Source organism: Sparus aurata, chromosome 12 (assembly GCF_900880675.1).
Source record: "Sparus aurata chromosome 12, fSpaAur1.1, whole genome shotgun sequence".
Classification (NCBI taxonomy): domain Eukaryota; kingdom Metazoa; phylum Chordata; class Actinopteri; order Spariformes; family Sparidae; genus Sparus; species Sparus aurata.
The window spans coordinates 2207310-2222352 of NC_044198.1; the positions used below are offsets into that span (position 1 = coordinate 2207310).

At 40.2% G+C, this 15043-nt stretch overlaps 1 protein-coding gene and 1 long non-coding RNA gene across 5 annotated transcripts; one reads left to right on the plus strand and one right to left on the minus strand.

Moving 5' to 3' along the window:
* Positions 1-1255: 1255 nt before the first annotated feature.
* Positions 1256-1970, minus strand: LOC115592381 (uncharacterized). Its single transcript, XR_003986129.1, has 3 exons — positions 1957-1970; positions 1744-1857; positions 1256-1520 (listed from the first exon to the last, which is right to left on the minus strand). It is a non-coding gene; the product is annotated as an uncharacterized LOC115592381 (long non-coding RNA).
* tdgf1 (teratocarcinoma-derived growth factor 1) lies at positions 1563-11961 on the plus strand. Of its 4 annotated transcripts, none has more exons than XM_030435023.1 (8): positions 1563-1577; positions 2285-2323; positions 3800-3927; positions 7514-7569; positions 8153-8374; positions 9686-9800; positions 9977-10086; positions 11098-11961. In XM_030435023.1, the coding sequence occupies exons 3-8, from the start codon at positions 3860-3862 to the stop codon at positions 11199-11201; spliced, it is 675 nt and encodes a 224-aa protein (XP_030290883.1). In that variant the 5' UTR covers positions 1563-1577; positions 2285-2323; positions 3800-3859; the 3' UTR covers positions 11202-11961. The 4 variants fall into 4 exon arrangements, with proteins under 4 accessions (XP_030290883.1, XP_030290882.1, XP_030290881.1 ...); XM_030435022.1 differs by lacking the exon at positions 1563-1577 and adding an exon at positions 1901-2041; XM_030435021.1 differs by lacking the exon at positions 1563-1577 and having other exon boundaries at positions 2072-2323.
* Positions 11962-15043: the final 3082 nt, after the last annotated feature.

The following is a 15043-nucleotide window of genomic DNA, read 5'->3' on the forward strand; positions in this document are numbered from 1 at the left end:
TAGCATATATCGATATCTATAGAGATATCGATATATAGATATCGGATATATAGATAGAGATAGCATATATATCGATATATATATATATATATATATATATATATATATCGATATATATCTCTATCTCTATCTATATATCGATATATAGATATCGATATATATCGATATCTATCGATATATATCGATATATAGATATCGATATATATCGATATATCGATATCGATATATATCGATATATAGATATCGATATATATCGATATATAGATATCGATATATATCGATATCTATATATCTATCTATAGATATCTATATAGAGATATATATAGATATATATAGATATATAGATAGATATATATTAGCTTTATTGATTTTATTGGTTAATGTTTGTTTTAGAGTTTTAACATTCTGTCTCCCTTTGTCTCTAGTGCTGCAGCTGGTGAGGCCCTCCATTCACCGGTGTGGTTGATGCTGGGAGTTCACTTTAGATGGTGATATGGTTTGTGGTTGCACATTATAATGTGGTGTTTTATTTGAAGTGTGTCGGGTTTATATTTCTTTTGAATACTTAGTATACTCCCAGTGTCCTAGCAGTGAGTGGTTGGTGTCCCAGCCGTAGTATGACTGTCTGTCTTCTTGTCTCTTCGTGCTTGTGTTTTTAGAGTTTTAGTTGTAATAAAATAAATGGCATGTATGACCCACACTGGCTGTTGTGGCCTCTTCATTGAAGCCCCTGTGTACTAGACTCCTTTATAAAAGGTTACACCTAGTCTTCATGCAGATTAGGGTTATTTAAACACTCAAACCAACAACCGAGTTAAGCCCACAGCACGCTGGTTGCTCACCTACTGGTTGTGGATGTGTCCCCGAGACCACTGCTCCAACCACACAAAAATAACTAAAAAAAAAAAAAAAAAAGAGCCCTAATGGACCACATTGCTCAACCTAACCAGGGAAACTCCACAAAAGCCAAGACCTATTACACTAGAAGACCATGCAATCACAGCTGACAGTCCACACCTGCCCACTCAGGCCAACACCTGAGGCTGTAGGACAAAAAGACTCCCCAAACTGAAACATCAAACCAAACCAGCCATCTCAAAAATGCATCTCCTAAACGCAAAAACAAAAAACAAAACCCTACCTCAGAGGGCCACCAATCACCGGCCTCCAACAAAGCAAAGTAGAACAGGACGAGCCCCCACTTGTCACAAACTGGGCCGCACAGCCATGACAAAGCAAGGAGATGCACACGTGAGACAATTAACTAATTATTTATTGAAGAAAAAGTAACCTAAACTAATCATGGCGTGTGTAGTCAGTGGAATCAGTGGTGTAGGTGAATGCATGAGTGGAGAAGTGTGTGTGTAATGTTGTAAGAAGGATGTACAGAAACCCAAATGCCAAACAAAAGCTGAACAAAGTGTCTCTGGGAGGAGAGCAAGCCTGCTGCTGAGCTCCAGGGGAGAGTTACAAGCACCCAGACTCTCACAGCCCAGGTGGTGCCAATGCTGCTGACGACCCTGCTGATGTCAGAGGGAGAGAGAGCAGGGAGGGTCGTCACAGAATACAGAAATTAAGTACATTTGCATTGAAATATTTTCAAATATTTACCACTGATATTGGCATATGTGATAGATAGTAGAGCGTAGACCCAAAAGCAAACAATGGAGGTAGGGAGTAGATTATAAGGTTATTTATTGACTTTACAAAGGTGAAGGCAGCGATGGAGGTGCAGTAGCTCACAGTGGCACTGGTGATAGCATTGCAAGATGAGACTCTGGTAAGCAGAAGGCTGTGGGCTGCAGAGAGCTGGACGGCTGGAGCTTGAAACACAGTTAGTTGGCATGCAGGTGAACACTAAAGGCAAGGAGAATGTAAGAAAGATTAGATCTCCAGGAGATATACACAAAAACACTAGAAGTCTTACTAACTGATGATCTAGCAGGAGCCGTGTACCAAATCAAAGTGACTATATTATCTGGCAGCGGGTAACCTGGAGAGCAGGGCTTTTTAGCAGGTGCTGATTGCCAACCTGCTGCAGGTGAGTGATTTGTCAGGAGCTCTGGTGAGTGGGAAGCACACATCACAGCTGTGCCTAAATACATTCTCACAGAGCTGCTAGCATGACTTTACTCTTAGCAGGCATTTGGTCTGAGACAACATATAGGCTATGGTCAGACCTAGTCAGGCACTGTGGAGATTAGCTCAGGGTTGTGTGATGTTGTGGATGGACACAACTGGGAGGCTATAATTTTATGATCCAGAAACTCTGCCTGATTTACAGCTCACGGCTCAGGAGCAACAACTCATCCAGGGGTCACTGGTGCGTTCTCCAAGCAGCATGATGTTGTTTGAGTTCTGTGTTATTATGGGCCTATATAGCAGGATCTGTTCAACCTGACACAGAAAATGCCACATTAACCCGTACCTATAAGAAAATATAATGATACTTCTGTTATAAGTATTATAGTAGTAGGCTACATTATTGGTGTCATTTCATTTATTTTGTGTAAATGGCTGGAAAAAGAAATGCTATTGAGCACCTCGATTGATTGCCAGCTTATATGATCGACCACTGTAACATGATGTTCGGTTGGGCTTCTCTGAACATTGATTCTGTTTCAACTTTCCAACCAAATGCAGCATTTTTTCCACCCTGCAACCTGCGTGGTCCAAACCTGCAGAACCTAAACATGCATGCATGCTTTGAAAAAATATTTGCCCCCTCACAGATTTCTTTTGTCTTTGCTTCTTTGTCACATTTAAATGCCCCCCGGCAAAAAAGGCATCCATGGGAGAGTTCCACGACGAAAACTCCTGCCAACCAAAAAGAACACAATGGCCCATCTCACATTAGCCACAAAGTCTTCTGAAAGACCTCTTGATGATCCCAAAGACTTTTGGGAATATATTCTGTGGACAGACAAGACAAAAGTGGAACTTTATGGACTGTGTGTCCCGTTACAGCACAGCATTTTGGAAAAAAACATCACCTTAACAGTCAAACATGGTGGTGGTAGTGTCATGGTCGTTGGCTGCTTTGCTGCCTCAGGACCAAAAGCCTGTAATTTATGGCACCGGGAATTCTGCTCTCTTGCCAGAAAATTCTGAAGGAGGATGTCAGGCCATCAGTTTGTGACCTTAAGCTCAAGCGCACATGGGTTGTGTGGTAGGACAATAATCCAGAGCACACCAGCAAGTCCACCTCTGACTGGCTCAAAAAAAATGTAGGTTGTGGAGTGGCCTAGTCAAAGTCTGGACTTAAATCCAATTGAGATGCTGTGGCATGACCTTAAACAGCCCGTTCATGCTCGAAGACCCTCCAATGTGGCTGAATTAAAACAATTTTGCAGAGAGTGGGCAAAAATCCCTCCACAAATGTGTTTGATCATGTAAGTGTGACAAAAAGCAAAAACATCATACATCTTTAAGGGGGCAAATACTTTTTCACAGCATGTACTAGCTTCAGGCAATGGACGAAAATCAACTAAGTTCAGTTTGAGTTAGAGGTCCGTCAATTTACAGGCTTTACAGCCACCATAAAGCTGCACAGTACATATTGTTTAAATTACATTACTGCTGCACACTGTAGGAGTCACATTGCTCTCTCCTCAACACTTAAGTTATAGAACATTCTAATACCTTTGGGTGTGTAAACTGCTTAATCCTTTTTTGTTAAAAATCATGACAGGTTTCATATGTGGTCTCTACCATATCGGAGGAAGTAGAGCAATTATGTCCTGGCTAAGACAAATCTGTCTTCATTCATTGTTTTTTGTTGTTTTGTTTTGTCTGCCAGAATAATCTATGGTCCAAACAAGCCGCTATATCAGGCCACCCAACCCATTCACTCAACAGGATGGGCATATCCTGCATCAAAACGGTGTTGGTGCACAAATTGCCATCCATAAACCTTATTGGTTCAAGGTGAGGTGCTTGAGTGTGACAAAACCAGCAGTTACTATAATGGAAAATGTTGTAAAAAAAAATGTAAAAATGTTGTTCAAAAAAAAGTCTTTCATTGATTCTCTTAACAATGAGTGAGATTGGGAAAGACAGTGTCAGAGTTTCTCGTCTAACACAAGTCTAAAATTACTTTTCCTTTATATCTCCTCCAATGGATAAAACCATTTTTTCAGCTATTATTGAAGCTATTAATCAGTGGAAGTTAGACGATGTTTGCTTAGGGCTAATTTTGAAATATGCAGTTCATAAGCAAAAACTGACCTGAAAGTCAGAGCTGCATGTGCTTTAGTGGCAATGACCAACACGGCCACCCTCAGTCCGGGGAAATATTCACTGTGTCTCTCTTTGCATCACCATCTAATGATATTGATGTGCTTTCATTCATGAGTCTGTCTTCCTCTTCCCCTCTGTGTCTTGCAGCAGGCTGACAGCTTTCACATGCAGACTTCCTGTTGTGCTCAGATCAGGTTTTCCCTCCTGCTGCTGACACTCCTGCTGTGTATTAGCATGAGATCAGACTGCATTGTAATGCTGTGCAGATTACAAAATACCCATTTCCACCTCTGATTGTTCCTCTGTAGTCAAAGCAGAGACAGATTTGCGAGAGCCGGGTGGGGGGGAGGGGTCTAGTCCCAATTTTACTCAAAAAAACAACCTTGAAGATAAGGAAAAAACAAAAACTTGAAAAGAAAATTATAGATTAAAGAGAAATGAGAGTTTATTTTAGCTCACTCATCCATCCTGAACACGCTGAAGAAGCTGTTACTCACATGCTCTACAACATCCTGCACATTTACTCACTCATTTTTGGGACTAATGGTTTTTTGCATTTTTGAAATAAATGTGATTTTTATAAAAAGCACAGAACATTCAGAAATTCCAAACCACACACTAACCCTGCCACATTAAATATGAGTATTGATTCATCAGTCAATAGCCGAACAGATTGAAAGCTTGAATATTTCCTCAAGGATTCTCATGTGTATTCATGTTGAACTTAAATCTAATGATTTACCTTGAAGGAATGTGACAGGATGCACTTTCATTAACAGATGCTGAAGTCTCTTTTTTAGTATTTGGACTTTTATTCTAATTCTATTAAATTAAGTTCAAGTTTTAAACAGACTAGAATAGAAATTCTTAAGCAAGTACAAGAGCCAAAATGACATCCAGGGGACCTTTTGTGAAATGACCGGGAAATTGGATGACACTTAGTAAAGCGCATATACCCCCACCAACAGTACCCTTTTATCTGCATCAAAGTGCACTCACTCTTGAGAAATTAGTTTTTGAGAAACTCCCTACCTTGCAATGTTATAGAGAGTGAGAAAAATTCATTCATCCCCTTTGTCCCAGTCCACACTAAAGGTTAACAGACACTATTTTGGGTCGAGACCCATCCCCCATCCAAGTTTCATCGAAGTCCGCTCAGTAGTTTTTGTGTAATCCTGCTGACAATCTAACCAACCAACCAGTGAAGCAATACTATTTTATTTCCCAAAATTAAGTCTAGTCAATCGTTTCAAATCCCTTTCCATGCAAGAATAAATATGATTACTAAATCCTCCAGTGATTAACTGATGTATTTATTAAGTTGGTCTTACAGTAGTTTAATTACAACATACTGTGTCTTAAATACTTAATTAGATGATAAAATACTACTAGAATACTATTAAGGCTATTAAAAGCTACTTCAAGGAACTTTATTTTTTTCATTCCAGTGGCATATTTTGGAAAAAAAGATGACATTGGTGAAACAAACTTTATTTTCATGCTGTATCACCAGACTACAAAGCAGCTTCTTTCCTCGGGCTGTGAGACTCCTGAATTCATAGTCAGCGCTCAATTATCAAACCCAAGTTGGAAACTGAAGCATTGACAGGCATTAAGAAGAACTATAACAATGTAGAAAAAGCAGATCTTCTCTCTGGTGATCTTGTTTGCTCATGAAGGTCATATAAAGGCATCAGTACTAAATGAAACTGATTGATGAAGTTCCTTGTATGACATTTAACTGAGTTGTTTGTAACAAGAGAACAAGGTCCGGGTAAGGTGTTTGACACATATTATCAATGTATTTTTATACTGATGAAAGATTTTTGATCAAAATTGGCATGTGTGTGAATAAAAATAAAATATGAGGCTTCTGTTGATGAGGCTATGAGGCATGTTGTTTTGTGTAGATGAGGAGGAGGAGCAAATCCTTAAAGATGGATTGTCTTTCAGCAGCAGGATCATTAACATGTGAAGGCAGGACTGGATGGGCGAGGGGGGTTACTATGCATGTGTATTAAGGGGGGGTGGGGGGAGTCACTGAGCGAGAGAGAGAGGGGGTGGAGGTGGAAGGTGAGAAGGAGGGAGAGGAGATAAGAAGATATTTCTGAACAACCAAACAAACAAACAGTTTCAGAAAAGTCAAAATTGTATGATAAACAACAGACATGAAATGCGATGTTGCATTTCATGTCTGTGCTCAACAGACACCAAATACTGTCTGTCATTTTTATAAATGCACTTCACTTTCAGTCTTTGCACTTAATGGTTTGGAACTGCTCTTCTTCCTCAGCAGATTCAGTTTCAGTTAGTTTAGCCAGCAGCACCACTTGATAACAAAGCAGTGAGCAGTACTTTGCGCATAAAAAAACATTGAAGCAACTTGTCCACAGAAGCTGTCATTACTGTATGTAGGACAAATTTCATGAGATACAAAAAAGACAGACATGCTATACTGAACTGTATATTTTTCAGCTTTCACAGTTGGTGATGTGTAGGGCAGCCACCTTGGAATTAGCTTTTTTCAAATCTGGTTTACATCCAATAGTTGTGAAGAAAGCCTGTCACTGCCTTTGCTGACTTGTAATAGCAGCTTAACTTAACCAGCAATTTAGCACACTTTGCAGCGGTGACCCTTCACAGCTGTATGAATGCAAAATGTGCAACACGTTATTGTTTCAGTACATTCTCCATCATCTTGATCCTATGCAGAGAAAGATGGAGAGTGAGAGACAGACAGAAAGAAACAGAGGGAGAGAGAAAGACAGAGAGAGGGAGACATAGGGAGCCACCAGGAGTGGGCGTGGCCTGTGGAGCCCCTCCCCCTGTAGGAAGGTCACCTGTAGAGCAGAGAGGAGGTTCACGGTGAACACAGTGCAGTCTGCAGAGACGCCGCAGCGGGAGCAGAGCTTCATGTGTCTTAAACCTGACCGTCTCTGGGGGTTTTAATCGGTGAGGAAGCAGCCAAGTGACATCATCAAGGACAGCTTTACCTTCTTCTGACCAACAGCAACCAATCTGCTTTCCTATCACTTTGGACATATTTAACAGTTTGTTTGTATTCATACAGTGCACAGTTCTCCTCGGCTCTTCTTTTAAATTAGTTTGACTATATTTCTCCCCGTTCGTTGTGACTGAAAAATATTTTTCGTTCATCACTTGCGGTAAAATGAGTTGGACGCAGCTGCTCAGGTGAGACCAGGTGGATGTGTGATGTAAAGAAATGAGAGTACACACGGACAGCTTGTTGATGGGTTTGTGCTGTGTGTTTCAGGATCGTGTTGTTCGCAGTGATCTGGCTCCACTGTGCTGCTGCTATGCCCGCTGCAGGTCTGTTTCCAATAGTGTGGCTGATGACTGACTGTGATCATTATCGACAATACAGTTCCTGTTAAACTGTGAAGTGTACTGCCTCTGGCACATATCATTGTCTCAAATGTTTGATAACCAAATTTGACGGATCTCTACAAAATCTTGTGTGCATGTGTATATCGGCTGATAAATTGATATCATTTGATTTTTGATTGTGTACCAGCAATGCAGTAATATAGCTGAAATTGTGGCGCTGAAATGGCTAATTAGAGTAATATTGAGCATTTTTGTGATTCAACTGGAGGCTGCAAAGTGAAAATGACACTGATAGAAGAGTTGTGTGGTTGCAGTGGCAATTGACTCTGGCTGTAAACAGAAATGTAATTTTGACAGGAATTCTGCAGACTTTATGCTCATTGTGGATAATAACACAGTTCAAGCTGATGACTACTCAGTGATTTGCATGCTGTTCAGATTTGTAGTAAATGGGCAAAAACATACAGAAGTACTGATACATTTATTTAAGCTCAGAAAACAGATAGGATGGGCTGCTACAAAAAGGAGGTCATGAGGGCTGATCTATGTCATCTTTATTTTTCAGGCTGTGAGGGAGATGAGTGCAGCAGAGGCCAGACCTCCTCTTCATCCTCATCCGTTTTGTCAACCTCTGTATCTTCTTCTGCTTCTTCTTTCTTGGTGGAGAAATCCCCACAGCCCTCGCAGGACTTCCTGGGCCAGTTTTCCCAAGTGAGCTCATCAAATAGTGGTGACCGTAAACACCGAGATGCCAGCGCTGTCCTGCCCTTCATTGGCCTCACAGGCAGTAAGTTCACACATAAATACTGTGTGTACATACGGAGGAATTGAGCCCTGAAAACCAGCGAAGAAAAGAATTTATCACTTTGCCCCAAACAAGAAGAAACTAACTTAATGCTCATTTTCCCCTCTCAAACTGAGCCCTGGAACATGGACCAATCTGTAAAGAATATTTCCAAAATGTATCAAGTAATCTCAGTTTTTGGCCAAGAAAATGTAAAGTAAATCAAATATATAAATCAGTAAATGCAATACTTAAAAAAAATAAAAATAAAAAATATTCATCTTGTTGAGTTTTTGAATAAATGAGGAACTTTACAAACAAACATATAAATAGATAAATAAATGACATAACAAAAAAATGTGCACGGGTATACTCATTATTTAGTAGTTTAATACTATCCTGACCATGACCAACAAAAACTATTGCCAAACAGTGCGTTAAATCACATTCTAATTATGTTTATGAATATTTATGTCTTTTCAAATTAAACTTGTTTCTCATATCTAAAAAAAAGGAATATGTGAAGTTGTGACAGGCGGAGGAAGAGACTTTGGAGGTTTGAGGCCAGTGCCATTTAGTTTTAGTGTTTTCTTGTTGTTTTTAGATGTTTGTTCAGACCCTCAGTGTTTGTCTGCTGATGTGAAGCAGAGGACAACAGGAATGCAGTGTCAGTTGGAGACTCTGGTTTATCTCACAGATACAGATAGAGACCTAGAGAGGCTAAGCTTGAGGTTTGAGAGCCCTACAGTGGCCTTCAACTGGTCCCACGGGATCCCAAAATCTGCTCTGTAAAGGCACAGACACAGGAGACTCTGATCACCATATAGATTATGATAACATTACATTTACACTGTTTTCAAGACAGGATTACATAATGGTTTACAGGCGTGGGCAGCTGTGGCTCAGTTGTAGAGCCAGTGTCTTGTTATTCAAAGTTGATTCCCCTGGTCTGCATGTTGAAGTGTCCTTGGGACAATTCAACATACTGAACCTCAAACTGCTCCCGATGTGCAGGTCGGCACCCTGCATGGCAGCCATCGCCATCAGTGTGTAAATGTATTAATTACTGTAAATCGCTTTGGACAAAAGTATCTGCTTACTGCTCTAAGATGTAGATATCTAAATAAAGTCAAACTCATCTAAACCTGGAAGAAATAGGAAAGGAGAGGAAAATAAGCAGGGAAATTCTTTTCACTATGAACTGTTTTAAAAGATGTTTCATGTTGGGTTATTTTGCCTGAGTACGGTTGTGTGGTATATATGAAGGAAACGCGTTGTGTTGGTGGTAACTCTGATGTGTCTTCTTCCTTGGAGGTGCCGAGCAGAGTCGTAGCTGCTGTAAGAACGGAGGGACCTGCATCCTTGGCAGCTTCTGCGCCTGCCCGCCGTTCTTCACAGGGAGGAGTTGCGAATACGACCAACGTGTCAGGTACACAACAAGACTGTACTGCTCACTGCTCTGCATTTACACATCACGCCTTAGAAGCACCTTGTCCATTATCTAACCAATACCTCCAACTTAATTATTAAATGAGTCTCTCCCGCACACTGGCAGTTATTGTTTCCCTATTTGAGTCCGTCATGTTTTTTTTGTTGTGTCTATAGGAACTGTGGGTCCATTCCTCATGGTGAGTGGGTTCAGAAAGGATGCTCCTACTGTCGCTGTGGTTACGGCGTCCTGCACTGCTTCCCCCACGTCTTCCATAAGGACTGCGGTAAGAAACACACATAAAACATATACGTGTATGTGTTCTGCTGTTGGCTGAAAAAGTTGACCATTTTCCAACCAACCACGATTTTATGGTTGATAAAGTTTTTACTTTGTGTCTATGAAAACTGTACAGCAAGACTTGTTTAGGGTCAGCATGGGTTTTTGTTGTCAGCATGTGGTGAAGGGCAGATTCTGTTTACAACTCCTCATCAGGTGTGTTCATGGATGTGTACAGCCTCAGTGTCTATTTTCATTCATTTGTGTCTGCAAGTTGTCCATGACGTCCTTTCACCGGCTGGGAAGTTTTTCACTGGAGTAAACAGTAAAGATGTAGACCAGACATCTGCGGTGGGCAGTCAGACGCCAAAAGCTGTCGATCACATTACGGCTTTTATTCCAGAATCCAATACACACTCACAATGTTTAACTCCTACACAAACGTGCCACAATAACAACACAGGCCACCTCAGCATTAAGCTGTCTAAATACAAGTAGATCTTTTCTATTTGTGTCAGCCCATAGTCCACATTAATCTGGCATTTCTATCAGCCTATAATAGAATATAACAGAACTTAACTGTTACATAAACACTTCTGGCCATAGTTTTCATAGAAAAAAATGAACACTGTTAGTCATTCAATAAATTGATGATAATGCATTACTTACTTAATTGATTTAGTTTATTTTTTGGTTGAAGAACCTTCGATCTCAATACCTACCACTGCCTGGAGTGCTCTTGCCAGCATAAATTATTGTATTTCAAGAACTTGCGGAAGTGCAATAACAATGATAGATACCCTGTGATGGGAAAGTGAAGTTTCACTGCAGCTGAAGGAGGTACAAGAATAGATGCAAAACTTGAATACAACACACATTATAATTATCTACCACACAAAATTAGCAATAAAAAACAAATGTATAATGTTCTGAATTGTTACACATTATTATACACGTTATCTGCACTGAATGAGGAGTCTCATTCTTCATTAGTTTTCTGTCTTTCTATTCTTCCCAGATGACTCAGAGGAGGTGCGTTGGTATCGTTCGTCAGCTGCTAGGAAAGTTCAAACCAGCTGTTTCCTGTTTGTGACACCGTTTCTTCTGCTTCTCCTCCTCTGATGGTTTTGGAAAAAATGGATGCTGGACACAAACACCAGGATTTATGTGAAACACTGAGATAAGGACTATGCAAGATATCTCAGACTGCTTCTTCAGGACTAAAGTTCAGTTTCCCAGTCAGAGCTTGATGAGCTTGTATATTGATTGTTTTCCATCTGAACACTGAGGAGCTTTTTGGATGTTAAACTGGACTATGTGTTGTATGGGGACATAGAGGTAATCTGCACTCAACTGAGCTGTTCATTGCTGCATTTAAGATAAAGATGTTTTGGCTTGAGCCATACCACTTTACCAACTTTAACATTTTAAGCAACTAATCAGCTTCTTCAAACAAGGAAAACAATTCCGCTAGTGCATCTGCATCACATTCCTGTGTTCCCAATGCAGTTCATCTTGTTTCATGACATTTAATCAGCAACTGAATTCATCTCATCAAAAATCTGTGTGTCTCTGCTTCTTAGAATGTATCCTTCCCGTGGAAGGTGGCCTTTGTCTCTATGATGTTTTGAAAATGTACTTAAGATTTTTATAAAAAGTATGTTGTTGTCATTTGAGGAGCTGTAGCCCAATGTCATTTTTTTGTCCTTGTAAAAGGAGATGGTTTCTTTTCAACTTTGTCTTCTTTCTGTTTGCACAAACTTTGAGCTGATGTGACATTTTGTCCTTTTGAATACAAATATGTATTGATTATGTGTCGATTAAGTTTTTCACTTGTTTTCTCTTTGTTTCTTACTTCATTAAAACAAGTCTGACACTGGAAGTTACATAAAAGTAAACTTTTAAGTAAGAAAAAAATGCTTACATCATCAAATACGTAGTATTTTCTCTCTTTTAACTTAATGGTGTTTTCAGTGGGCGTTCTCCTTGTCTCTTATCTCCAGAGTTTATTGATAAGGTTTGAGGTTAGTATTGATTATCAGCCGTTTTCTTATCTTAACCAAACACACAAGCTGTTCTGCAGTCTGTCGACCCGCCAGCTTCTACAGCTCATAGCTGGGTCGTTCTGTGCCAGCTCACCTAGGGCCTCCCAGTTCATGTCAGGGATTTTCTTGAGAAAATCATGTTGAAGCTTTGTGGTGTGACTCCTTTGAGATAATTCCAGCATTTAATTGATTTTTTTGTATGTGAATTGTAACCTCACCAATCACAAATTTTCCACTGGTTTGAGTTGAGTTCTGTTTGAATAGTTACTGCTGAATGGTTACAGTAATCAAATTATTAACAGGTAATCATTTTTACCCAAACAAAGAATCTGTCATTTTTGAAAATTCATATCAACACCAGTTTTCACTTTTTGCAACAAACTCTCGGTTCTGTGTAGTATTAATGTAGTTCTTGTCCCATCTCGAAGTTATTTGGTCCTGAAAAAAGACTGACTGCCACAGATCTCTGTTTTCCAGACACTAACTACGACACAATAGTGGAAGGAGACAAACACAAGCGGGATGACGGGCAGGATGACAGACACTTTTTCACCACGTATATAAGTTACCAAAGACACTACTAGGTACTATGTTACTGTTGTTTGGTCCTGTAATGTTGCTTTGTGTGACATTTCTTTATTTTGTTGAGTGAAGGACCTGTGTAGTTATCAGATTGTGAACACCATCAGACCTCCGCTTCACACGACTGGCTTATCCATTCACACAGGTTCGGTTCACCTCTGCTGCACCTCTGATACTATCTCCAGAGGCGCAGTAGAATTTCACTCCTTGCCACATCTGACACTTTCACACAGAGGAGGATGTGTGGAATTGGTGCAGGATCCCCACAGTCAAAGGGCAGTGTGAGTGGGGCTACTGTAACCATTCAGCAACAGCTATTTCCAGGAAAACATGTTGTACATGACCCCTCTGTAATTGCACCATAACAATTAGCAGTTTAAATTGTGTGTGGTGATAAAGAGCCTTATGGTTGTTAATATATTCATCTAGTAATGCATCCATCATTCCACTGTCTGTAACGGCCTGTCCTTTACAGGATCACATTTGAGGGACCTGGAGCTGATTGCCACCAATTATGTCCGAGCAGTGGGGTGCACCCTGGACAAGTTGCCAGCTCCTCACAGGCTTACAATATGGAGACAAACAACCATTCATGCTCACATTCACACCTACGGACAATTTAGAGTGACCGATTAACTTCACTTGTATGTCTTTGAATATGTGGGAACCTTCTGGAGAATCTGGGTTTAACCCCACAGTAATCAAACTGCAATCTCTCCTTTGTTATTCAGCCAATCCTATACAACAAGTGGTTTAAAGCAAGGATTCTGATTGGACAGATAATACAGAATACATTTTAGTCTCATGCTGTTCATGAGGAAATGATTTCAAACTGCGCAGAGTCTGCTGGTTCCTGAATGTTGTGATTGTCATTCTCCTGAAGAGGACATTCAAAGGATTGGAGGGGATTTAAAGAGTTGGAGGAGATGAAGGAGCTTCTAGAGTCTCAACAGAAGAACAGATTCAAAGGGATTAAAGTCGATGTGATTAAGGCGAGAAAGCTGACTTTATCCTATGTTTCATGTGACTTAAGTGACATTTTCACACACTTCAGTGCTCAACCATTGTCACTACAAATGAACCAATAAAAAAAGCAGACATTAAAACACCAAACATTCCATTGTCAGACTGAACCCTAGTCATCTGCTGCTTCAGTGTTAAAATCAAATACATTTTATCTATATAGCCCAAAATTACATCACATTGTCTCAATGGGCTTTACAACCTGTACAGTGAACGACATATTTTGTCCTTAGACGCTCCATTCAAATGATGAAAAACTTGCCATGTTGATGGAAAAAAAGACCCATTTAACAGGGTAAAAAGGAAAAAGATGGAAGAAACCTCAGGAAGAGCCACAGAGGAGGGATGGACGGACAGAGATGATGTTGCATGTACAGAAAAGTACAACAAATCACAGTTTACAAGTTACATTGACAGAATATCTGAAACAAATTATAATATATGTAAAGTGAGTGGATCCAGGAGACGTCTAAGCAGGACGAGGCATCACCAAGTGGTGCCCGGGCCACACGACCTCCAGTCCACCCTGGTCATTAGTAGTAGTAGTAGTAGTACAGTGAGATCAGAGTGATGAAGCAACAGGATTTACAGAAATATAGATTGAGGGGTAGTGAAACAGAGGAGAGCAATGATCCTGCGGAGCCCAGGGTATGATGATCCAGATCTGTCAATATGTGAAGCAGCAGCAGCCAGGAGAGCTAGATGGTCCCAGGGGGCCGTGGTCATCAGAACGGAGCCTGATTGCAAGAGTGGAGGAGGAGGAGGAGGAGGAGGAGGATAAAGGGAGGAGGGGGAGGGGGAAGCTACAGAGAGTGTAGAGAGTGACAGAGCTTGCAGCTTGTGGGAACAGTGTTGAGCAAAGTGAACTGGAAGAGACAGTGAGAGAGTGAAGAGATAAATATACTGAGGAGGAAACTGTGAGTGTGTGTTTCTTATTGTTACCAATTTTGTGATGATAAAGTGAATTACAGTGTAATAACACATTGGTCTAGTATCATGACAATGGCTAGAATCAGAAGAACCCAACTTCGTTAGGAGCCATGTGGATGAGCAGCAATGATGAGTCAGGCACAGGTATAAATGTCAAGTAGCAACTCTTATATTGTTACAGTAACATAAAGAAAAATAGACAGGAATGACCAAAATAGCCAACATAAATGTTCTGCATTCATATGCTCTCATATGAAATTATATTAAATCATCAAACTACTTTTTTTGACAGACTTCTCCTTTAATATATATACACCTCAGCATAAAATAATAAACACAATATACTCAGTATACACATGTATAAAACACTGCACCATTATTCAC